The sequence below is a fragment of the Lepidochelys kempii genome, chromosome 11, assembly GCF_965140265.1.
Source record: "Lepidochelys kempii isolate rLepKem1 chromosome 11, rLepKem1.hap2, whole genome shotgun sequence".
Classification (NCBI taxonomy): Eukaryota; Metazoa; Chordata; order Testudines; family Cheloniidae; genus Lepidochelys; species Lepidochelys kempii.
The window spans coordinates 52,062,761-52,089,100 of record NC_133266.1 but is presented as its reverse complement, the minus strand read 5'-3'; the positions used below and the strand labels follow the sequence as shown (position 1 = coordinate 52,089,100).

The following is a 26,340-nucleotide window of genomic DNA, read 5'->3' as shown; positions in this document are numbered from 1 at the left end:
AGAAAAGTGACAAGCTGGTGACAGCACTCAGCAAGTGTTACGTAAAGTCATGACTAACCACTGAAAGATAAATATTATAGCCTGTCTACTAGGAGATATGGAAAATGAAAATAAACTGGCAGGAGAAGTGGTTGGAGCCGTAGGGAAGGTAAAGAAACAATTACACCACCTTCTTATGGTGAATCAATAATCATTAGTACATTTTTATGGGGAAGAAACTATAGTTGAGAGTCTTGTCAAGGTAAACCTAAGGGCATCTAAATTAAACTTACATTACCAAACTTTCTTCTGCTTAGCAGGCATACACATGCATATTGGATTATCTCCCTGTTCTTGTCAGCATTAGTGTATTTATATGTTTAACAATCTGCCTTGCTCCCAAGAACAGGGCAGACAGAGCAGAGACTGAGAAGCCTGGTCCAGCAATCTGGGTTTGTTGGCGGTAAACTGCCAAGAAGAATTGGTATTTTACCTGTGTGGCAGGCATAACTCACAGATTTTTCTTCAAGTTCAGTAGATTTCTTTTTAATTTTAATTTAGGGTACATGACCTCTTGAGCCTTTCAAACAGATTTAAACTATTTTTAAAAATATCCTCAACAAGAATGTGCTTGTATGTTAAATTTCAGCTCAAAGGAAAGGCCCACTCAAAAACACAAACGTATTCCCACAACTAAAACCAACACTGTTTAGTTTAAAAAAATATATTGACAACAGCAGCAAACCAAAACAGAATCTAGAGTTTGCATTTATAGGAAGGAAAACATAACAAAAAGAAGAGGTCTCCAAAAACTTGCAATATGTGTAAATTCTTTGTTTATAGTGCACAGACACCTAGCTGCAAGAGCAGGCATATTTTTTTAGGGAGGAAGAACAGCTGTCAACTAAATTCAAAAAGACAGGAAGATAAAATAATCTTAATAACCACTTTCTTTAAAAAAAAATTCAGTTTTAAAAATTGTCAAGGTTATTTTATTTACACCAAGCTAAAACTGGAGCATTGTTTTTAAATAAATGGTAAATTCTCTCTCTTATGGAAAGAGATCTTTTGCATAATCATCTTTTGGAATTAAGTTTAATAGCAAGTGCAATTTTTAATAGTAACTTAAAACGGGGGAGGAATCTCTCCCCCAACCCTCAACTCTTTCAAATATTTTAAGGATTCCCTAAGGATTAAGGACCAATTGTCCTATCCATTCTAAAGGTGGAAGGCATCCAAAAAGGTGTGGAATGGAAGACTGCCACCTTCATGGCATTAGCTTCTCCTTTTCCACATACATCTCCCCCTGACCCCCAACACAAACACATGCCTCAGTAGGTATCAGACACTGCAGAAAGGAAGGGGTGGGCTACCGGCAAGTTTGGGGGATAGTAATTTTCCACAGCATTATCCTCCCCCAACCCCACAACAAACCCAAGGGATTTCCTGAGTAAATTAATGCTGACTCCTTGAGCACTCACTTACTTACTCAGGTGTCCCCTTAGCGATGTGAGCACACCCTCCCAAGGAGGGAGACATTTCAGAGAAGCAGGTGGTGGAGAAGCTCTTGGCAGCACGATGCCTATAAGAATCATGCTTGCTAAAGAACTGGAAGGCGTCAAGAGGAACTGGAAAGCACTGCAGGGTCACAAGGCCTCCCTGTGGATAGCCCTGGCCTCCAACAAAGCCCCCAAAATCCACACAGATTTTAGAGGGAGCTGATCAACCCACTCTGCCAGTTCCATAGGGAAGGGATAGAGAAACTCTGCTCCCATGCATCACAGAATAAGGAGGCGATTTAGCAAGTAAAACTTGCAGTGTCCAGTTGTCATATCTCACCAGGGGTGGTGGTGGTGGTAATGTTTTAGCATTAAAACAGTCATGTGTATGAATTCCTAAACTGTAGGGGAAAGCTCATACGTCCATGTTGTTTCTGCAGCAGGTTGATCAAATAAAAACTCCTCTGGGGCTTTGTCAACACAAGAGTTTTTTTTTGTTTTGTTTTTTTGGCAGGAGAAGTAGATAGTTCGAATCAGTGAGATTACACAAATTGCAGTGGGAGACTGAGAACTGAATCCCATTTTTAAAAGCATTTAAAAGCCTTTTTAGTATTTATTATTAGTCAACAAAAGCACCACAGGACATAGCACTGTAACAAAACACAGTGGCAAGCTTATAAAAAGGCACACCTCCAAGAAATTATTATAAATAATTTCCTCACGGCTTCCTCTCCTAACCCTCCCCTGCATATACAAAGTAAAGCAGTCTGAATGCCCGCAAGAGCTGAAGACACGTATTAGGTATTGCAGTACATACTGTAAACTTGAACCAGTCATTGTTATGAGATTTCTCATATATACTGTGCTGTCACTTGAAAAGTATGATGGATGGGAAACTGGATGGCTCAAGGAATTAGTAATAGGATACAGAGCATTTCACCTCCAGGTCACCAGTTCGGAATTCAGTCCAGGTTGGTAGTGACCAAAGGTTGTTACCATCTGACAGCTGTTTGGCGGCTGATGTAAAATGAGTTGATGGTCTCTGTACAGTTCCTAGTAGACAGGTGCTCACATCACAAAAAAACCACACCATAATTAGCACCCTGTTTGGCTTCCTCGGCAAAGAGGCTGTAGAGTGACTGGACATAAAGACTAAATTACTTTCCAGGTTAGGGCTGAGGCACATTGGCAGGGCAGCTGGGAAGCCTACACCACTAGCATACAGGCTATATCGCTTCTGTGGGTATGCAGTTTGCAATGTTGCCAATCCAGCACCTTTCACAAAACCCAAAGTCCTTTTCAATTAAAAAATAAATAGGTTGGAGGCTCATGACAAAACAAAGTTTGCAGTGCCCTGACTGCACCCACCATGAGGTAGCCACCATTTTAGATTCCTGCACACTCATATACTTTAAGATTTAAGATTATTATAGTTTTAATGTGCTTCTTTGAGGATTGCATGTATGAAGATTACAAACCTTCAAACACAGCTGCAGAAGACTTGCTCCTTGGAGGAAAAATTCCAAACCAAAGGGCCTGATTCTCCATTGGTTGCACCTCATTTGGGTCTAATCCAAAGCCCACTGAAATCAATGAAAAGACTCCTTTGATTTCAATGGTCTTTGAATCAAATCAATAGTCCTATAAAATACACTTTAACTCTAGAAAGTGCAAGGCACTGGAGGAGCAGCCCCCACCCTGTGATGTAAGCTGTTTTGGGGCTCCTGAGTCCTGCACAGTATTTAAATGACACTGTTAAACAAAAGCAGTTAATAATGAAGTAGTAAACTGGAAAATTTTGAAGACTAAAACCACAGCTAGTCAGCTGTAACTACACAAATAGGAATTCAAAGTGCCTGACCTGATTCACTACAGCATTACACTAGATCAGCAGTTCTCAAACTGTGGGTCGGGGCCCCAAAGTGGGTCACAACCTTGTTTTAATGGGGTCGCCAGGGCTGGCTTAGACTTGCTGGGGCCTGGGATGGAAACCGAAGCCTGAGCCCCACCGCCTGGGGCCAAAGCTGAAGCCCGAGAGCTTCAGGACCGGACAACAGAGCTCAGGTTAAAGGCCCCCTCCCTGGGACTGAAGCCCTTGGGCTCTGGCTTTGTCCCCCCTCCCCGCCCCAGGCAACAGGGCCTATGTGGGCTCAGGCTTCGGTCCCCCCCTCCGGTGTCGTGTAGTAATTTTTGTTGTCAGAAGGATGGTTGCGATGCAATGTAGTTTGAGAACCTCTGCTCTAGATTTATGACAGAACTCTATTGATAACAATTCTAATTTTCCCTTCTGAGAAAATATTACATTTTAAATATCCAAAGCACCCAAACCTACTAAGTTATGAGCCAATTCTCAACCACAATTCCCGTGTATTCTTTACAGCTTCTAGTTTAGAGGCCTAATTTACTACTCTTATGCTCCAATTTTACATCACCACCACAAACTGGCATCTAAATTAATCTTATCAATTGAGGAAAAGGACTTGAGCATTACTGTGGATTGCTCAATGAAGATCTCTGCTCAGTGTGCAGCTGCAATCAAAAAGCAAACAAAATTAGAAGATGCATAAGGAAATGTATGGAGAATAATACTGAATATATAATACAACAGAACCCCCCATTTATCCGACCCTCCCTTAACCAGTTCTCCACATTTACCAAACAACCAGGACTCTAGGGCCAGAAGTGGGTGATCTCTCTTGTGTCCGTTAGATGGTGCTACAGCATCACATTATCCCATTCTCTGGTTTATCTGGAGTTTTGATTATCTGATCTGGCCCTGGTAATTAGACCGGATAAATGGGGCTCTACTGTATCATTATATAAATAATGGTTCATCCCCATCTCAAAAGAGATATTGCAGAATTAGAGGGTGCTAATGAGACAAGCAACAAAATAATAAGAAGCACTGACAAATTCTTATATTAAGAGAGACTTAAAAAGTTGGGATTATTCACTTTAGAAAGGAGAAAAGAAGGGACATGATGAAAATATACAAAATAATGAATGGTATAGAGAAGGTACATGCGTAACTTTTAGTCATGAAATTTTATGATACAAGAAATAAGGGACATTCCATGAAATTGAAAATAGCAAATTCAGAACTGATAAAAAGAAATACTTTTTCCCCCACACAGAACATAATTTGACTGTGGAACTCATTGCCACATGATGTCACTGAGGCCAAGAACTCACCAAGATTCAAAAAGGAACTGGACACTGATATGGATAACAAGAATATCCAGAATTATAATAGTTAATATGTTTTAATAAATGTTTTGGAAAGGAGACAAAAATGCTTCCAAGTTTAAGACAATCTAACTACTACAGTTTAGGACTACACTTTCATGAGGGGCAGATTATTCCACATCTGCCTACTGTGAGGTTTCTTGCACCATCCCCTGAAGTATCTGATACTGACCATGGTCAGAAACAAGACACTGGACGAGATAGGAACTGTCATACTGGATTAGGCCTATGACAGATCTTTTTATAGCTGAATGTGGAACTACAAATTGTAGTGGGGTGCACGTCCCCGAAACGGGTGCAAATTTTAACGTTTGGAGGGGAAAAAAGCCAACAGATCCTTAATTTGTGAATTTTCCCATACCATAAATGATATTTATCCCTGGGCAAAGGGGCCAGCACAAGACTTATCCAACATGTAAGCCCTATTTTGTGCACTGACGTGGGAGTTTCAAGTGGTCCATGGGCTGGCCATCTGCCACGGTGTGAATTTCACTCCACTAGAACGTATGACAAACATATTGAGCTGGTTCAGTTTGTACGAAGATAAAATTAGTTTCTGGGTTCCACTATCATTTTTGCCTTCTCTAAACAAGTTTTTTCCCTTCGGCAGAAAATAACACTAGATTTATATAGTGTGTTTGGGGGGTAAATCTTAGAGAATTTGACCTGAGCAATGCATTTTGCTTCAATATCAATTTGAATTCCATTTTATTAAAAGGTTCAAATTGTGTTTTACAGTTCTCAGTTACCACATTGCTCATCTTTTAGGGGGGCAAAGACGCTGGATGTGCTAACCAAGTTAACTTCACACAATCTAACTCATTTAACATATAAGGGAAAGTATTCTTATCTACGATTATTTTATCTAGCCCCCTGCCAAGAGCTGAACAAGTAAGTGGGTTTTATCCCAAGAAAGCTTACGCCCAAAGAAATTTGTTAGTCTCTACGGTGCCACAAGTACTCCTGCTTTTTTCTGCTGATACAGACTAACACAGCTACCAGTCTGAAACAAGATTCTGTGTAACTTAAGCAAGACTCATATACAGGCATATCCAGCTACACAGCTTTAAGATATGCCAAGATATGTTTCCTATTGATTGGGTTATTTGATATTTATTTTTTACCCAACAAAAATACAAAGTTTGAAACAATTAAAATAAAGCTTGAAACAATTTAAGATGGCTGAAATGTTTGTATCATCCTAGCTCTCTGACTCAGACTTGGAAATCAAGCTTTAGTTAAGGTTTTGTTTCAAACAGGATACACATTTGGTAATAATGGAGAAATACAATCAGCCTTAAATAACTTATATAGAAAAGAGCAAAGAAATAAGAATGACAGAAATAGTGGACATATTTGCTTTGCAAAAATGTAACTGTGCCACTCAATTCATTTAAGTTTACTTATCAACTCACATTTTTGTCCATATACTTACTATCACGTACAGTACTGCACTAACTTCCTACGTGCAGAAAAAATGAAAGAAGGGACTATCAGGATAGACAGTAAAAAATTAAGACAACTTTTGGTCAACAATATTTGTGTCAAAGTATCATAGAGCCCACAGCCAAACAAAGATGTATCACCACACATGTTCCAGAAAAGACACATTCCAAAATAGGCTAGGCTTGAAACTGTTGGGGGAAAAGCTTTTGAATACTGCATATTAAAGATACGGAGCTCAACTGTCCCCCATACTGGTTTTTCTCACACAGAGAATGGGAAAGTCTGTTGCCCCAATCTCAGGTATGGCCAATCTGTGCTTGATGTAGGACTTGGGAGTGGACAGGTCTAGAATGACACAGATGGTAATATCCTAGCTTCGAGCTCCCCCAACACTAGGGGTTGCAAAGTGATAGTTCACCCCTGATTCAAATTAAAGCAACCGTAAGTCTTCTCTATTGTACAATGGCAGTAAATAGGATTTTACATCAGCAGAGAACCACAGTGCAGTGCATTCAAACCACACTTTTTCCCTTCCCTGACATGCCCCTGATGCTAGCTGGGGGGTCCAGCAGGGAGTGTTGTCGATGTCTGAAATGGCGTACAGCTAACTATGCCAATGCAGCTTTGTGATCTTTAAGGATCATATTGGGAATTTCATCCCACCTATCTTAAGTATCTTAGAAATACCTATCATGCTGGTATTACTTGTGGAGTTTCCATCTGATTATTCCCTTAAAAGGGGTTTAATCCTGAAACCCACTGATCTACCAAGATCTGCTGGGGTCTAAAACCATCTGTTTGGAATCCCTTTATCCCTGAATTATCTTCTAGTCCCATGGAGGCAGCTGCAACTGCCACCCTGGTTTCTGCCTCCAACCCCCCTTTGGAGGGCAGTGGTTCATTGCAGGACCTGTGAGAAATGATAGCTCATAATCACTCCAAGATGCTGTATCTGAAATTGTTAGTACTTCTACAGTAACTTTTGCAAACTAAAACACATCTCTACCATTTGTGGACTGATATAGATGGCTGGAATGGAACTATTCATTGTGACCCACATGGAAATTTTATGTATCGTCTTTCTTTCCATATGTTAAGGAATTTCACAAACAGTAGATCGAAGTGCATGCAAATGCTCACCACATTTACTAGTGATTTAGCTAGTGGCTACAGACTTTAAACAGCAAAGGACTTCGAGTTGTCGTAGCTGCTGTGGCAATGAGAAAGTTCCAATTCCAGGGGACAACCATCTTTATAGTGCAAAATATACCAGGAGTTTACAGGTGGCTGCAATATGGCAAATTGGACTGAAAAGTCTGACGCTGTTTAAACAAGAGTAGCTAACTCTGGAATGTGCCTGGTTCTCCATCAGGTAATGTCAACTTTAAACTCTCAGAATACTCTTGTAAATTATTTCTATTTGGCTGTCTCATTATTCAATACGCTCTCAAGGAACCCGGTGATGAAAGAAGAAAAAATACCTCTTTCTAACATACCCATACTGGCAAGAGGATCAACATTATCAGTATTCAAAGAATGTCTTGGCAGGATAAACCTTCATAAAAAGAAGGAGCACTAGTTGTTCCAAGCTGTCAAAACAGCAACCGTACTTCAAGGATTGATTTGCAAAGTGATTCAATATTTACGGCTAATGCAAACAAAACATTTTTAGCAGACACAAAAGCAGCCAAGCATTTCCTATTTCAGAAATTCATTGATAAATATACTCAGTGAGAGTGAAAAAACAAAGTGTATTTTTCTAGAAATTAATCCAAAAAGCATGAAGAGCTGTTGGTTCTTCATACAGAATTTTAAATTCTCTTTTTTCATATAACAAATGGCTGTGACAAGCAAGTGGATTGCATAACAGTAAGACAAATTTCTAGAAACTTCAATCGGAAGGAGCATGACACCCACTGTTTAGTAAATCAAGTGACAGAAATGGAGCAGAATACAGTATGTTCTGAAGCTCATGGCCAAATGTTTTAAACTTAAGGACCAAAAGACATAAAATCTTTAGATAGGCAACTGAATAAGAGTCCTGATTTTCAGAGATGCTGAGCACTTGGTAGATCCTATTAACTTCACGGGGCTCAATGGATTTAAATGCCTAACCTCAGACTTGCACATGTGAAAAACTTGGCCTACGAATGAGCTCTTTGCACAGGTACAATACATCCTTTCCCAGGTAAAAGTTGTGTTTTTTCACTCTCCTTTCATTCCTAGCTTTTGGCCAAAGGCTCCCCTTCATCTGCACAGTTTTTGCCACTTAGGGCTTGTCTACACAATGTGTTAATCTGCACACCACAGGGATGTAAATTTTACAGGACACCAATGTGTTGTGCACTGACTGCTCTATGTGGATCCTGCTGGCACACTCTAAAAGTTCCTTAGTGCATGGTTAACGTGGTAGTGTTTGAGGGGTGAACACTTACCCTTGGGAAAGGATGGGAAACCAAAATTTACACCCCTTTGATGCAGATTAATGCACCATGTAGACTAGCCCTCATTGTCAAGCTCCCTGTTATGCAATATATTAAACTATCCTGACTGCATTCCCAACTGTTAACCTTTTCTGCTTCTCTTTCTCCCCCATTCCTTCAAATTCTGTTCAGTCTCTTCTTTTAAGAAAGCAACAAAAATAAGCCTCTGAAAGAGCCCAATCCTCAGAGCTGATTTGGCTGCTCTTTGTGCTCAACAGACAGTCACAGGTGCCTCAAGCCACCCATCCACGCATGCAAATGAACATGCAAACCACCATAAAGGATCCCCCAAAAGACTATGGCTCTTTCTGCTTTGGAACCTGAGCTCATTCCTGACGTCTGTTGTCTTCCACAGCAGCGCAAGGTATTGGCACAGCCCCACAATGCAGGATTCTAGCAACTCCTTTGAATGATTATATATAACCACTTATTTATTTAACAGGTGGTCTTAGTCATAAATCCATGTACTCCATGAGAAATGTTGTTATTCCAAGCTTACCACAAAATACTTGGAAAATACTACGATAGAGCACATTTCCAGCACACAGTAGGATCAGAATGAGATAGACTGATCTGTTGGTCTGGATTACTACGGCTTTGCGATAATAGTGTTCTTCAGCTTCTGAAGAAAGAAGCCAAATAAGGTACTATTTAACAGTGCTATTGCTGTTAAAGGGTAAGTATGTAGAATTGATGAAAGAAATTACAAGTTAGAATTTAAGTAAAGAATGTTGAAGTACTTATAAAAACTAGAAAGCAATTAAATCTATTTATCAAACTATTGAAGTTTATATCTTCAAACAGATCTTAACAGTAATAAAAACTGAGCAACGAAAATGAATCCATACCCAGACCATTTTAACACATTAATAGTTTTAAAACAATCCGAGAACTCACTGGTTTGTGCCAAACCTTAGTTGGCTTATGGTTTTCCCAGCTCAGCTATAGCTAATGAGTGACCTCTTGTGTTAGAAAATCTCTGGGTTGCTTGATTTTTCTTTATTTTTATATTAATCAAGTGCTTGTGAAGATGAACAGCCCTAAAAAACAATGTCCTATCTTTAGCCTCAAAGCAAATACAGCATGTAAGTAGGAGCAATACTAGGTTATTGTTCTATATTGCCCCGAATACTGTGCTTGACTCCTGTTATGGAGTAATTACCTCTGAAGATGAGAAAATAATTCATTCTTCATGAGAGGCCAAGATAATTCAGTGTTGGTATCTTTCCCAAAACTGCCAGAATGGTTGATATCTTGATAGAGAAACTTGCTCACATGGAAATGGACTGAGATTTCCATTTGAAATAAGCACCAAGCGCCCGGAGTCCCCTCCCACATTCCAACTGCCTTGGCCCCACCCCCCCCACCCCTCCTGTAGCCGAAACCCCACAACCCTGGCCCCACCCGAGATCCTGCACCTCCCGGCCGGCGTCCTCACCCCTTCCTACACCCCAACCCCTGCTCCAGCCTGGTGAAAATGAGCAAGTGAGAGAGGGTAGGGGAGAGCGAGCAACGGAGGGAGGGGGGATGGAGTGAGATGGGGCGTGGCCTCATAGAAGGGGCTGGACACAGGGCATAGCCTCAGGGAAGGGGCGGGTCAGGGGCCGGTCAAGGATGTTCAGTTTTCTGCAAATATAAAGTTGGCAACCCTACCTGGGTATAAGTTTGAGATTTTATACTACCTGCAATCCATAGCAGAACTATCACTGATCACAATGAAAGATTTACACTAAATTGCATTTATGGAATACCTATACTTTTAGTTATTATTTATTCAGTATTTTATTGTCAAATACGTAAGATCACTTGTCATTTCCACTGACCAGTGTGAACATGAAAGATTTTTTAAAAAATATTCTAAGTGATAGAAATAAAAAATTGAAATAAATGGTGCAATGAATTGAAATAATGTTTTAACTTTCAGATTGCAAGATAAGAAATTATTCAACCACCATAGAGAGAAATTTTTTTAAAAAATGGAAAAAGAATCGCTTTAGTGGAACCTTTTTGGCCATTAGGTGTCACTCTTCACTTTCTGTGGCAGCATGGAAATTTATGGGCCTAATTTTCCTCTCACTTATGCCAGTGTAAATCAGTAGCAGTTCCAATAAAGTCTGTGGAGTTAAACTAGTATAACTGAGAGGAGAATCAGGTCCAAAATACCATTTCTGCAGATTTGTAGTTAATACTTCTGTTAGAGTTCCCATGATTAATAAAAACTTATTCATATAATATTAAGGTCCAAGTAGCTTTTGAATTTGTGCCGTCAAGTCTGGGCATAAAATGAGCACTAGCTTAGTCATATTTGGGCCTGATTTTGCTTTCCTTAAATTGATGTAAATCAGACTTAAACGTATTATAGTCAATGCAATTACACAGGTACCTGTCTGGCCTGATAGGCCATATTTCAAGTCTCTCCTGCAGTGATCTGTTATAATTCAGCCCTCGGAGACAAAACAGTACACGCAAGTAGCACTGCCTACATGGCCTGTTTCAATGCCCAGTAAATTCAGTGGGAGCCTCTCCTCTGACTTCAACTAGCAACCGATCAGACCATTAGAGAAAGGTGGAGGTATGGCTCTGCCTCTTTGTTCTGTACAATAACACGCGTGTTATCAGTGCCCAATAAATCATAGCATTGTCTAACCTATATATACCAAATTAGGTTTTTGTGGGAGCACAGACTTCTTTGAAAGATTGGCACTGCCTATCTAAAACTTGATCCATCATAAGCTAATAAACTCAGATGCAATGATGTAGGGGGGGTCTGAACCAACCTGCAATTATAGCAAATTCCTAAAAATCAAACATCTGATGACAAAATGCAGTCACAGTAACGAAAGTCTTGATGAACTGAACAAAATTATCATAGTCTTTATTTTCTTTCATTTTGAATTTGAGATAGTTGGCACAAGAAAAGTCACTTTTACCTTGTTATGTGTAAAGATTATCCGTAGTTCTGGCTTTATGATGCCATACGCCATCAAAAGATCTTGGATTTTTTTTAATTCCTCCTTACATTTTTTAACTGTTGAGTAAAACTGTTTTCTTACAGGAAGATTCTTAAACAGCTTCAGTGCAGCTACAGTTGTACCTGCAAGTGGGAAATAAAAGACTGTAAAGCTAACATGAAAAGTGCAGGACTGGTTGAGTGTAAAGGAAAATAACCCCGCACTTGTGCTGAAAGAGGCTATTCTTCCATATAGGTGCATGCACATCGTTCTTATTAACATTAATTAGAATCATACGTGCATGAAGAGAAGGACATACTGCTACATTAGCATTCTCCTCCACAGCAAGCTGACTGCTAGATTTCACAGCTGTGCAAGCTAATCATGTCCTTCAACTGGAGCTATGCTCAAGCTACTTGACACCTAGATTACACATTTTTTCCATTTCTGGCAAGCCATGAGGATTTACTGAATTAATCTTACTTTACGTTTTGATTTTTCTAGTTTCATCCATATCTCTTTCTCCGGTATTAGTTGACACCAATAAACTGAAGTTAAAATTTCTTCTACAGTACATCTGCTCCAGTGCAGACCTACTAAACTCTCGCCATATGTCTAATCATAGCCTCTTCTAATACTGTAGCAAACTTTTCTACATCTTTCCCTAGCATCTGCCTATAATATACCTAAAATGAAAAGCAATCCCACAGATTTTTTTCTTGAAGCGAAAACCCATCTTCTGAAAATCAGCAATTAAATATACAAGTTAATAGTAAAGTTCATCTGAATAAGAAAAAAAAAATCTTACTAATTAACTATAAACAAAAGGAAAAATGCAGCACTGCATTTCATTAAAGTTCTAAAGGAAAGCCTGCTTCAGAAAGTGCCGATTATATTTGCCACTGAATTAAGAGTAATACCTATGAAATCACCAGTATAAAATCCAGATTAAAAAAACAGTCAGTTTATAAAGAGGCAAATTTGTCATATTATTTAATTATGAGGATATTTATATATCAACATCAGGTCATGATAATTATCTCTCATGTTTAATAGGATGCCACAAGGAAGACTTTTTATACCTGAACCAAATACAGAATTAAAAACGTACTAAAATTAAGAGGTATTAAAAATCCCCGTCTTTGAAAAACGGCAAACAATTTAAAATATTAACAGGCAAACTGAAGGAGGCACTATCATATTTTACAAGAAAATTCTTAAGATTTAACTGTGCTGCTCTCTCAATTTAGCACACTCTATTTAAGCCCTGACTAAATTCCAGTCCTGCAATATGCTTCCTGGTATATTTTATACCAACTTAAAGAGTCAGCCATTTAGAGCTGCAATATAAAAAGATGTGGTTTTGATTGTGGTGTGATGATGTTTTCTTTCTTATAAACTGATTATAGCACAGATCAGGTCTTAAATCAAACTAAAGGCTCATTCAACATGTGGTCAATTTAACTTGTATTTCTGAGCTACACAGACCAGAACATTCCACTTTATGTGTCTACAAGGGTAGGGGAAAGGGTTGTAACCCCATTATAACACTTTAATGTAAGTATTATTCTCTGTTACCAGGTAAATTTACTCAAGTACCACTATTTTTTTAACCGCATGCTAATAATTTTTATTTGTATTGAGGTAATGCCTAGATGCCAGGACACTACTAAGAGATGGTGCCTGCTTACATAGTTTATGTACAGTGTATATTAACTGACAAGGAGGGCTATTGGCCTACCCAATCCAATCAAGTATAATTTAAAAAATTAGCCTGTAAGAGGTATATAATTTTATCTTACATTAAAAATGTACTTAAATGAAGACTGAAGTACTCATATTTCAGCAGCAGTCAATCATTCAACAGCTCTGGTAAATATAAAGGCCAAGATAAACAGCTCTTATCTAAAGTTTGACTTCAGTGGGCTTTAGATCATAGATTATAAGGCCCAAAGGCACCACTGTGATCATGTAGTCTGGCCTCCTACATAATACAGGCCACAGAATTCCCTGAATTGATTCCAGTTTAAACTAGAGCATATTTTTTAGAAAAACATTCAATCTTGATTGAAAAATTGCTAATGATAGAGACTCCACCATAATCCTTGGTGAATTGATTCAAGGTGAACTACCCTCTCTGTTAAAATTTATATTTTATTTCAGTCTGATTTTGTCTAGTTTCAGCTTCTAGCCAGATCTTGTTATACCTCTGTCTGCTAGATTTAAGAGCCCATTATCAAATTTTTGTAACAAACGGTTTGCTCATGCCCAGCTTACCAGGTGATCCAGATCACTATCAATAACCTGTCCCCTTCAGTATTTATAATTCCCCCAATCTTTGGGTCATCTGCAAACTTTATCATAATGATTTTAGGTTTTTCTGCAGGTCACTGATAAAAATGTTAAATAATGTAGGGCCAAGAACCAAACCCTGCTGGATGCCACTAGAAACACACCTGCTCATTGATGATTCCCTATTTACAAGTACATTTTGAGACCTGTCAGCTAGCCAGTTTTCAATCTATTTAATGTGTGCCATGTTAATTTTGTATTGTTCTAGTTTTATAAACAATTTTGCAGTAACAAGTCAAACGCCCTACTGAAATCTAAGTATATTACATCAAATATTATTAGCTCATCAAAACCCAATACTGCTACTTTGGCAGGATCTATTTTTCCATAAACCCTGGTTGATTGGCATTAATTACATTACCCTATTTTAATTCTTTATTACTCAAGTCTCTTATCAGCTGCTTCATTATCTTGCCTGGGATCAGTGTCAGACTGACAGCTCTGTAATTACCTGGGTTGTCCCATTTACTCTTTTTAAGTACTGGCACAACACTTTGCGGAACTTGCAGAGCAGGCATGGCTCCACTAATTAAGTGCCTGGACCCTGGAGAAAACGCACATGTAAGGTGAGGTGGTTGGGGGGAATAAGGAGTAGGTGGAAGGGGGCAGTGGTGTGAGAAGAGCGGGTGAGGGGAATTTGGGACGTGCAGGGCTGTGGTGGCCAGAGAAAGAGGTAACTTTCCCCAGCTCCAGGTCTGTGGCTGCTGGGGAGAGTCAGCCCTCCTTCTCAGTCTCAGCTCTGTGGCTGCTGCAGCGGGGGAAGAGAGGGAGAGACACCCCCCTTCAGCCCCAGCTTGGGAGAGAGGGAGAAATTCTCCCTCCTTCCCAGCCCCAGCTCGGGGGCTACTGCAGCAGGGGAGGGCACATCCATCAAATCACAAAGGTAAGACTACTGATATTAAAATATGAGTTGTGTGCTTTTATTTGTATACCAAAAAACCCATTAATTATTAAGGGATTTTTTATACAGCGCTTTTACTCAAAGTGCTTTACACCAGTTAGCTAATGGTACAAGCAACATTTGGAAAGATCATTAAGTGGTCCACCGAGACCCTCAGCAATTTTCAAGTGGTCCACGAAAAAAGAAGTTTGAGAACCACTGAACTACATGATTAACAACATCATTCAACCCTCTTCTCCTCTACTTTCTCTCTCCAACTCTACTCAGGTGCAAATTCCACTCTCCCATATTACGGGTGAGATGGGTGGCTGGAAAATGGATCCCAGCAGATCCCACACTGCATGACTGGTTGTGCTCAACAGTCCCCATTATTTACACACCAGGTACATCAGGCAATATTAGGACCGTTCTTGTAATTGATGTGATGGTGGTTTTGCTTGAGTCCAGACAGATTAGGTCAATAAGATAGGTAGAATCCACAAGTACTGCATAAAAGTCCCTGAAGAGCTACATGTGGCTTGAAAGCCATAAACTAAGTATCTTAAGGCTAGAGAATTTATTTTCACTCCCTCCCTCCCTCCTTCAACCATATCTTATTATGATAATTTATATTACAGTGACACCTGGAAGCTCCCACCATATAAAAGATGCCCCAAACACCCTGCAATCTGATTTAGAGAAGGTGCAACAAGTGCGTGTAATAAACAAAAAACAGAGGGCATGAGGAAGGAGAAAAGGAGAATAGTAACAAGAATGTGTGTTTACAGAGGGCAAATAAATAAGATAAATGTCAGCATTCTATAATGGCCCCATACCTAATCATTACATGTTGGTAATTTCCTCTAAAGGCATCACAGTAGAAGTAGGTCTTGAGGAGACAAGAGTAGTTAGAGAACATTCTTCCCCAGTCACCTTAAGGCATGAAACAAAGACTGAAAATACTGTTGGAGAAGCAGACAGAAAGAGTGGTGGAGGCTGGTACTGTTGATGGAGGGCAGGAGGCAAAATGATAAGATACAAGTTGTGGTGGGCTTCCAAGGCAAGAATCACAAGCTCGTATTTTGACGCAGTAGAGAAAGGGATGTCAATGGAGGAACTTCAAATTGCGGGAGAAGACTAAGAATGACAGGCAGTAAAATAATCTTAACAGAAGTGTTCTGAATGGACTTGAGGGGAGAGAGGGAGGAAGATCAGGGCAGAAGAATCTACAATAGTCAAGTCAGGAGACAATACACTGGACAGACATGGGAGTTCATTTGAAAAACTGAAGATGTGAAATGTGGGAGTCAAAGCTAGGGGGTCAAAATTCACATGGGAACTAAGAACAGCACTTCTATGTGCCCAAAAATTGAAAAGTGGACACAAAATATACATTTACTGCTCGAAAAGTTACCTGTTTGCCTTGCTCCTCCCAAGTTCTCTATCATCCCCCTGGTTTTTTAAAAAAATGTTCTCAGGGACAATGCAAAACATGTTTGTGATTTAAAAGGCCCAAATCCAGCACCACTAGAGTCAATGGAAGTTTTGCCATTGACTTAATTGGGAACAGGATCAGACTAATGCAGGAAAACAGAAAGTGATGTGGAACGTTTTTATTTGAAGAGAGGTGCAAAAGAAGTCTCGACTAGCACATTTTTATTAGGTTTCAGTAGTAAGCCCTATCCTGTCTGATTTCTCTGGGACGCCAGTTTAGTCATCCAGTTTAGCCTTGAGCTGCTTGCATTTGCTTTTCTTACAAAGGCCCCTAGAGTTTTCTGCACAGACATTCCAACATTAATAAAATTAAAATGCAATAACTTCTGTAGTGTCTTTGCAATGTGGGATTTGGAACTCATACCATATAAATGCAGACATCCTGTTGTGCTATATCAAGTGTACCTGTAAAGCAACAATCCTTTATGATATCAACCAATCTCTTGTGCCTCCTTAATACAACACAATTGTTTTCTCATTACAAGGGTAGTAGAATTCTAGGACTTTCCAGGAACTCCAGCTTGACCACCCAACCTTTCTTTTGATAATTAGCTTTACTGAAAAGTTGGTGTACAGTATGTGAGAGATAAAACATGAAGTACAGATAATAAGAACATAAGCACCAGAGAAAGATACCCTTTAGCACTAAAGAACTTTGTAAATATTTAAAATGTTTTGCTTAAAACTGCATTACACAGTGCAATAAAATTATCCTTGTTTGACTATCAATAAGATGATAGGTTATTGAACTTTATTACAAGACAACAAAGGGAAGAAGTTGTACACAGTCTGTGTCTCTGTGTAATTCATTGATAGACATTTGCAGAGTTGACTTGTTTGAAGCAAGGGGAAATAAACTCTCCATTTACCTTTTGTTATTGGAGTTGATCCTCCAAACCAAAAGCAGATAGGAGTAGTAAACAGCAAACATCTTTCTGCTGGAGCAAAATATAGTTTACGCTGGAACTGATGTGAAAGATAATCTACATATTCTGTACAAAACAAGGACAAAGGTCTACTGTGAAAAAGAAGGGAGAAGGAGGTGGCAAGTGGAAGGGTGCTGTCAATGCATCAGATAATTCATGTTTGTGTGTGTTTTACTACTCCTCAAGAAGAAAGAAAATCATGGCTCTTGTACTACTGAATGCACCTTTTCTGTATTCAGACAATTTATAACTCATTCACTGGTCTCAATCTCAGCCACTTATGAGCACCTGTGTATGGCTAAGAGGAGATCAGAAGTTCTCCAGTGCCCTGAGAACTTCCAAAACTTTGGAATTTAGAAAATAACTGTGATTATGCTACCTGTGAGTATGTTATCTAGCTTTTCAAATCAAACAATTTAGCACAGCATACACAGGAAAGACATGGGCTAGACGTTCAGCTGAACTGAACTGCTTAACAATGCAGAGAGTTTCTGTGATAACTTCTTGGCTCAGTAAAAGACCTCTTTTCTCTTCCAGGTGCAACTGGATTTTTTTCCTGCTAGAGATGGGGGAAAATCCCTTGTTCACTTCTCATCAGAGTCTGGAGAGATTAGTTTGTTTGTTCCTTGTGTGGGGCTGTGAGAGACTTTTCTGTTCTCATTACTGGAGGCCTCAGAGGTTTGTCTGCTTGTTTATACGCTGCGGCTGTAGGACACTCATTGATTTGATTCTTGCAGGACTTCTGTGAGATTTACTAGTTTGCCAGCTCTCCTTTTGAGAATTACATATGTTCTGAGGTTGTGAGAGATTTTTCTCTCCCTATATAATAATACTTTCCACATATATAGCACTTTTCATTCTTAGATCTCAAGGCTTTTTACAAAAGGTGGATATTATTACATATTTTACAGGTCGGGAAAGCTTAAGGTACAAAATGTCCATGCTTTTGAGAATTTATCTCAAGTCACCTAGGGCCTGATTTCCAGAGGTTCGGAGAAGCAGCTGCTCCACACTGACTTCAGTTGTAGTTGTGGATGCTCAGCTATTCTGACAAGCAGGCCCACGTTGTTTCAAACAGGGTGACCACATGTCCTGATTTTATAGGGACAGTCCAGATTTTTGGGTCTTTTTCTTATATAGGCTCCTATTACCCCCCATCCTGTCCTGATTTTTCACATTTGCTGTCTGGTCACCCTAGTTTCAAAATAGACACCCAGAGTTCTAGACACCTAAAATTACAGAACTTTTAAAAAATTGTTGACCTAAGCGACTGAAGTCACTCTGATCTTCTGACTCACAACCCTGTGTTTGTTCCACAACTTTCCACTGCTGGAATAGTGGGACAGACTCTCGCTTGCTGCTGCACCACCCAGACCATTAAAAGCTTTTTAAAAAAGAACAGTTTAGCCATGGCAGAGAAGAGACTTGTAGGAATTCTGCTTTGTGCCCAGTAGTATCATCTGCCAGAGACCCTTCACAGGATTACCTTTAACAAAATTTCCCAAATACAGTGTTAATGGCTATTCATCTTGTAAAAGAGAGATCTGAAGTTCAAAGCTTTCGTCCCATATGTTTAAAAAATAGTTACAAGGCTAGGAAATAAAGGAAATCTTTGGTTCATGCATGCACAATACATTGTGAACTAACAACACAGCATGTCTTCACAAGACTGAACATTTCCCAACACACGAAGAAAAAGCACTTGGAAGACCAGGAATATGCAACAGCACCACTTGCTGACAACTGCCATAACAACAGGAATATAAGAAGGAACCTGGAAAGTTAAAGATGGTAACTGGTGTTTGAGATCTCACTGAGTCACTTCTTAAAACCAAGGACCAGACTCAAATCTCTGTGACTGTTTTACACCAGCATAACAGAGATCAGAATCTGACCTTACATCTGAGTCATTATCACACATAGATACAGTTGCTCGCATCTCAGCCAGGTACTCTCGCCCCAGCAGGAATAACAATGAAGAATTAAAAGAAAGCTGTGTGTAGACGCTGTGGTGGTTGGAGAGACAACTGTGCGAGAAATCAGAGTTTGCTCTCTGCCTGGGTCTCTGATTAGAATCAGTTCTTGAGGCAGAATTGCTCTCTCTGAGCCGGTCATTTGTTGTTGGGCTAAGGTTCCTGAAATAAGGATTTCCCTGCATAGTATTTGACCACTTCTGCTCCCAGGGGTGCATGTGCATAAATAAAACTAGTTACACTTAGCATATAGTCAGACTCCATGTCACAGATTTCCCACCACCACCACCACTAGGATGCCAACTTGCAAGGCCCTGGACATCTGATATTGCTTGGTAGACTGGCAGTGCTGGTGTCAGAACAGGGCACTGGTGTTGGAGGAAGGGACAATACTACTCTTCTATGACTTATACTTCTTAATGATGATCCTTAGTCTGAAATTCTCACTGCAAAACAGCATATTTTTAAATGGAGATTTATGAATTACTGACTCAGTTCTTGTGGACATCTCAGAAATTAGTGCCAAATGTTACCTCTTATTGAATGCCATCTGTTCCCCTCTGCTATATGGCAGAAAACATGTTACTGGTGTGGAAATGAGACCACAAAGCTGTGTAGAGAGGGAAAGCAGCTATGCAGCATGCTCTCCCCCCTCCTCCATTGCATGGCTGGCAACCACTCTATGCTGAAAACATCCCATTTGAACACCCCAAGAAAATCAGAGCACAGAGTCGTATCAGCCGCTCTGCACAGTATGGTAACAGGGAAAAACGTGTAATGTTCATAACAAATCTATAGGCAAATTAATATTGAGTATGTCAACATTATCTCTCACTGTGCAACACAACACTGAAGAGACCACCTCCCAGTGCTTAATTTGTAACGAATGAGGTGACGGGGCTCAAGCAATTTTTCTACTTTCATAACTGACATGTCAAGTCTGAAGTGCCAGGGCTATGAACTGCCAAACCTAGAGGTGCCTGGGCTCAGCCCTGGCAAGCCCCAGCACGAATTAAGCATTGCCACCTCCATATCATGGCTGTGTTGAAAGCCACTGGCAACACAGAATATGAGCCTACCAATTTACCAGTGACTGGGGGTGCTGGGACATCTACAGAAGGATTTTACTGGTCTGTGTGGACAATTAAGGCCTTGCACTCTCTGTTCACTGTGGTATCTAAGTGCTCCTATCCTCTTTTTAACAGATTTAATAATTTTATTAAGATGATGTAAAAATAAAAAATGTAGAAGTTTCTGTGTAGAAGTTTCTGGTTATCAGGGAATAAGGTACAGATTATCAAGGGGTACAAAATTCGGTTTAGGATCGGATGGCATAAGGAATACATAATCTGCAATATCCCCGATTGGGGGTAAAAGGTTAATGGGTCAAAGTACAGACACTGAGATATGAGGGTACGTTGTTCATATAATGGCTATGTTCAGGTGTCGAGTATAATGAGTGGATACGATGATGAAGATGGATTTACCCTCATTTGGTGAGATTTAATGTTCAGTGAGTTTATGGTTCCAGTTCATATGGTCCAATGGAAAAAGTCTCTCGGTCCCTTTCTCATAGTTGATGCACGATGTCGTTCCAGCTCACACTTCCTGGTACTGTCGGTGGCCAGTGATGTGTTCGATGTAGATGTCCCTGGACCATTGGATGGTGTCTGAGACCGTGAGGCACCGCATGAGCCGTGCATAGCTTCTACAACCCTCCAGCCTCACTGATTTGCTTTTCAGCTCACAGAACCCTATAGATCGTCTCAAGTCCCCTTCTTGGGTTTCCCCTTCTATTGGTTTTTGCACAGAAAGTGGCGATATGGCTCCTGGAGATTATCATATAGGAGTGAGGCACCTGTAAGTATTTTACTTTGGTTTCTCTTCAGCACAACTGCTCAATTTGGATGTGCATGGGTGGGTATCAGAGTAGGATATATAGGCTAAAAACCTCCAAATCTCACCAATTGTTCTTATAAGGAGAAACACAAAACATCACAATAAGCATACCTTACCTTGCCCAAGATGAGAAGGCTTCTGAGAAGTTACATGCCCACTGCTATCCAAGATGTACTGGGTGCTAAAATCATCAGCAGCTGTCTTTGTTGTGATCAAAACCTGGAAATAAAGAACCTCAAGTCAATCAAAGATTTCAAAAGTTCAAAATGGTCTGAAGACATTAGGTATGTTCTGAGATGATTCTCAGCATCAAGTTACTTTAACAAAAAAGAACAAAAATAATTTTATAAAAAAGTCTGTTTTTTCTTCCATGAACATCATCCTAATGACAAAAATACTTCACAACACACTGATTTTCTAACCCATGATTAAAAACTGCAGATTTCTACTTCTTTTTCCTAGGTGCCAGTATACGACATGAAGAATACCTTTTTTAACAATGTCTATAATAATATACTTTTCTAAACTGACTTTTTGAGCTTAAATTTATTTAAACAAGACTTTAAAAAATTCTGTTCTTCGTGAGAGAAAACATAAGGTGTATCACAAGTGTTCTTTTAGAACAACTGTTTCTTCATAAGTAATTCCAAAATGCAATAATCACCATTATCATTATTTTCTGCCCTGATAATTTCTTTCAGTAGTAAAGTGAATGGTTTGGGTGATACCCAAAGCCCCTCTTCCAAAATCAAGAGTACCTCAACAGTCCAATAACATATGAAATAATTGCTTTCAGATATTAATAAACTGAATTATAATGCAACTTCAAGTTTTTAAATGATCTGCATGGACAGTATCAAGGTTATCAGAAGTAACCTAGAGACCTTTATTAAAAAAAAAATTACATTAACTTTATATAGGAATAATTCTGAATGCAGCTACACCTCTTGAGTGAAAAACAGCTACTTGTTTAACAGCATACAGCAATAATACACATCAGTTTAGGTCAGGAAGTGAAGAACCTTAGAAATGTATGGCGGCAAGGGAATTAAGGAAGTCATTTAGTCCATTCCCCCGCATACTGAGGCAGAATTAAATATACCTAGACTGTCCCTGACAGATGTTTGTCTAATCTGTTCTTTAAAAGCTCCAAGGACAGTGATTCCACAACTTCCTTAGGTATAACTGAACTCCATGAAGGTGCAGTGACTGGGGTGTCCATGTGAAAAACAGACCTTCCCAGCCATTAGTGGTCATGGTCAGCCCCTGGCCATTGTTTCCTAGTCCTCTCAGCAGGGAGACTATGGGTAGCCCCAGGATTCTGGGCTGGGCTTGAACCTAAGTTGTCCAGGTTTCCCTGTCCAGCCAGGCCAGGATCCCTGAAACTTTCCAAGACCTTTCAAGGGTGGCTGGTTCACACCCAAAGTTTGGCCACTCTGATGCTAATCCCCCCTGCTCGGCCTCCCCTCTGACCCTCAAGCTGCTTCACCCTAGGTGCCCTTGATGCAGCCTCAGAAGCCATATAATTCTTCATCAGCTGAACTGTCCTGTGAGCGTCTTGTGTCAGTGCTTCAGTATGCCATCTCTTCCTGCAACTGGGAGTATCTGCACAAACTATTCTACCAGTATACGTTCAGTGATCTGAATGCTGGTCCAGGTTTCCAGCTTCAGCCACCTCCAGCATAGCTCCCTCAATTTCTGGGCAATCACACAGGGTCACGCTCTTGGGAGATACTTTTCCTCCCAGAACTACAGGTCGGCTGCTCTCCTCCACGGCTCTGTGAACCACCATTGCCACCCATTTGAAGGTCATAGAATCATAGAATATCAGGGTTGGAAGGGACCTCAGGAGGTCATCTAGTCCAACCCCCTGCTCAAAGCAGGACCGATCTCCAATTAAATCATCCCAGCCAGGGCTTTGTCAAGCCTGACCTTAAAAACTTCTAAGGAAGGAGATTCCACCACCTCCCTAGGTAACGCATTCCAGTGTTTCACCACCCTCCTAGTGAAAAAGTTTTTCCTAATATCCAACCTAAATCTCCCCAACTGCAACTTGAGACCATTACTCCTTGTCCTGTCATACGCTACCACTGAGAATAGTCTAGATCCATCTTCTTTGGAACCACCTTTCAGGTAGTTGAAAGCAGCTATCAAATCCCCCCTCATTCACCCTTTCTGGCTTAGTGAGGGGCTGGTGTACCCAACCACAATTACATACGACACTCCTGGTCATACATCCCACAAGGACATCTGCCTTTTTCACAACTGTTGGCTCATGTTCAATTTGTCATTCATTATACACTCCCCCCAAATCCTTTTCTGCAGTACTACTGCCAAGCACATATTCCCCTTTTCGTAGTTGTGCATTTGCTTTTTCCTCCTAAGTGTAGTGCTTTGCACATAAATTTCATTTCGTTGTTTTCAAGACCAATTCTCCAATGTATAGAGGTAATTTTGAATTCTAATCCTGTCCTCCAAAGATCTTGCAACCCCGCTCAGTGTCATCCACAAATTTTATAAACATACTCTCCATCATCCAACTCATTAGTGAAAATTCTGAGTACAATCATACAAAGGACAGATGTCTATGGGACCCCTCTTGATATGTCCTCCCAGCTTAATAGTGAATCATCGATAACTACTCTTTGAGTAGTCTTTCAACCAGTTATGCACCCACTTTATAGTCATTTAATCTCAACTATATTTACCTTATTTGTTTATGAGAATGTCATGTGGGACTATGTCCAAAGCCTTACCAAAGTCTAGATATATCACATCTCCTCTTTCCCCCCATCCATTAGGTTGGTTACCGTGTCAAAGGAGGAAATTAGATTGGTCTGACATGATCTGTTCTGGAAAAATCCATGCTGGCTATGATTTATCACCTTCTAGGTTTAATAATTTGTTCCAGTATCTTTCTGAGTATCGAAGTTAGGCTGACTGGCCTATATTCCTGGATGCTCCTTTTTCCCCTTAGGTTTGCCTTTCTTCAGTTCTCTGGGACCTCACAAGTCCTCCAAGAGTTCTCAAAAATAATTGATAATGGTTAACTACAGGCAGCAAATTAGGTAGGCAGACTGCAATTACAAACACCACTAGTATTTAAGTAATGTAATTACTGATGCTGAGACCAGTACTTAAGACATTAGTGTCAACTCTGCTCTCTTTTGAAATGTACAATGGGGCTTTTTAATGTCCACAGAAGATGACATCTTGGTTTGACATCTCATCTGAAAGACAGCACCTACAGCAGCATAGTGCCCCGCATCACCAGGCTAGGTCATTGGTTCAGTGTCTTCTCAGAAGGAGACCAAAATCCAGCCAAACAGCAGCACTTTCTGAAGCACCTGGGCTTTCTTTGGGAATTTTCCATACAAATTCTGGACCTAACTCTGCCTAGTTTCTAGTATGATCAAGGCCAAAGCTTCATGGATGCATACACTCCCACACTAAAACCTCACTCTTGTAGTCCATTGTTTCAGTGAAAAGTAACTGTCATGGGAGGTCATGATTGTCCTGTGGCTAGTTTGGGCCTATCCCAGAGACTTTTGAAGGTAGAGATGGAAAACTTGAACTTGAATCAGTATTCAGGTGGGAAGAAAGTGCACAGAAAAGCAATGGGACGATGTGCTCTCAATGCTTTGTACTGCTTAGTAGACTGTTGTATTTTGAAAACAGAGCTTTTTTGCAGTAAGCAGTTTCATTCCTAGATAGTAGTGCACTGCAGTGCTCAGCTGTAATGGTCATAAATACATGGATCACTGTGACCAGGTGAGAGTGTAGGCTCCTGGTTACTCAAAGGCGAAACAAGGTGTTTTTGCAGCCATAGATATTTGAATAGCCAGGAACAATGAGGAGTCCAACCAGATCTCACGACTGCAGATCACATTGATAATTTAAAGGCAATTGATGTAAGAACAACAAGATTGAATGATGAATGAGAGAATTCCGGAGTGCCTCCGTACATTGGACTCAAAGGAAAGAATCAGGGCACAGTGCAAATAGTTGCCTCCCCAATTGAGGCAAGAAAGTGAAACACAACCAACTACCAAACTGATCTGATAAAGGAGCCAATGACTGATCCCAAAGTGAATTCAAAATGAGCAAGCTTTGCAGCTTTGTGGCTTCACTGTAGCAGAAGAACCAGCAGAGAGATAGGAAACTCTCCAAATTCTACATTTAAAAATAAAAGCCAGCATTCTACTGTGAGGTTGTGAGCACAACCTAAAGTCCTCACATTTATATTTTGTAATTGTTTAAGAGAGCAAGAAAGTCTGACACATCTCACCTCAGATATGCAGCAAATTGATCCCAAGGCTTCACCACGAAAGCCATAGGTTGTCAAGCTTTCAAGATCCTCCGGACAGCTTATTTTTGAGGTATAATGCTTAACTGCCATAACTGGAACATCAGCAGCTTTGATGCCATCACCATTGTCTCGCACCTCTATTTTATCAAACCCATAATTCTCCTAAAAAGAGTAATAATATCATCAATCACAAAAATACATCTCAAATGAAAAATTAGATACTATATACAATGGTTAATCCACATGTATTTAAGTAGTTAAGGGTCCAGTCCTTTAGTCCTTAAAATAGGCAAAATTCTGACATTTCCATGTGGAGAGACTGCAGCACATATGTGCACATAACTTATCTATACAAACTTGTACAGAGCAAAAATGAAACAGTTAAGTAATTTTATGCTGTTCCAAAACAAGTAATATATTAAACTATGTAGTTCTACTATTACAGTATGGGCTAACACACTAAAAGTATTTCAAAATCTAGCTCATGACTTTATAAAATATAAACTGAGAAAAAGATCAGTAACTGAAATGTTAAAGATGGTTCATTCTTGTTCCATCCTCCCTCCCTTTTACAAAGGGAAATGCATGTTTTGTTAATGTATTCCACTTTATCTAATCATCACAGGCTAGATTCTGCACACATTAAAGGAACTGGGACCTATCTTACCAAATCTATAAGAAGGACCTACAAGGATTTTTTAAAATGACATCTGTGTACTTTTTTGCTTCTTTATGGGATATAGAGAAGGTCTGGATGTTGGGGAGGGGAGGGGAAGGCAAAGGTTACATTTTTGTTTTGCTCATCTCTTCACCTTAGAGACATCAAGAATATGAAGTCAGCTCTCCCTCTGCTTTTAATGGGGGACCTATGAGAGGTATCTGTGATATTTACTATAACCTCTG

The 26,340-nt window shown here is 39.9% G+C and overlaps 1 protein-coding gene across 13 annotated transcripts in view; it reads right to left on the bottom strand.

Moving 5' to 3' along the window:
• Nucleotides 1-26,340, bottom strand: part of PMS1 (PMS1 homolog 1, mismatch repair system component) — a 101,718-nt gene that overhangs the window by 49,736 nt on the left and 25,642 nt on the right. For all 13 annotated transcript variants that reach the window (XR_012154333.1, XM_073306163.1, XM_073306164.1 and 10 more), the window contains 3 exons: nucleotides 25,417-25,599; nucleotides 21,245-21,347; nucleotides 11,584-11,747 (listed from right to left, as the gene is read on the bottom strand). Coding sequence is in view for 12 of the 13 variants with exons in the window: in XM_073306163.1 (XP_073162264.1) it covers nucleotides 11,584-11,747; nucleotides 21,245-21,347; nucleotides 25,417-25,599 (450 nt within the window). In the remaining variant the exon portion in view is untranslated. The remainder of the gene's footprint in view (nucleotides 1-11,583; nucleotides 11,748-21,244; nucleotides 21,348-25,416; nucleotides 25,600-26,340) is intronic.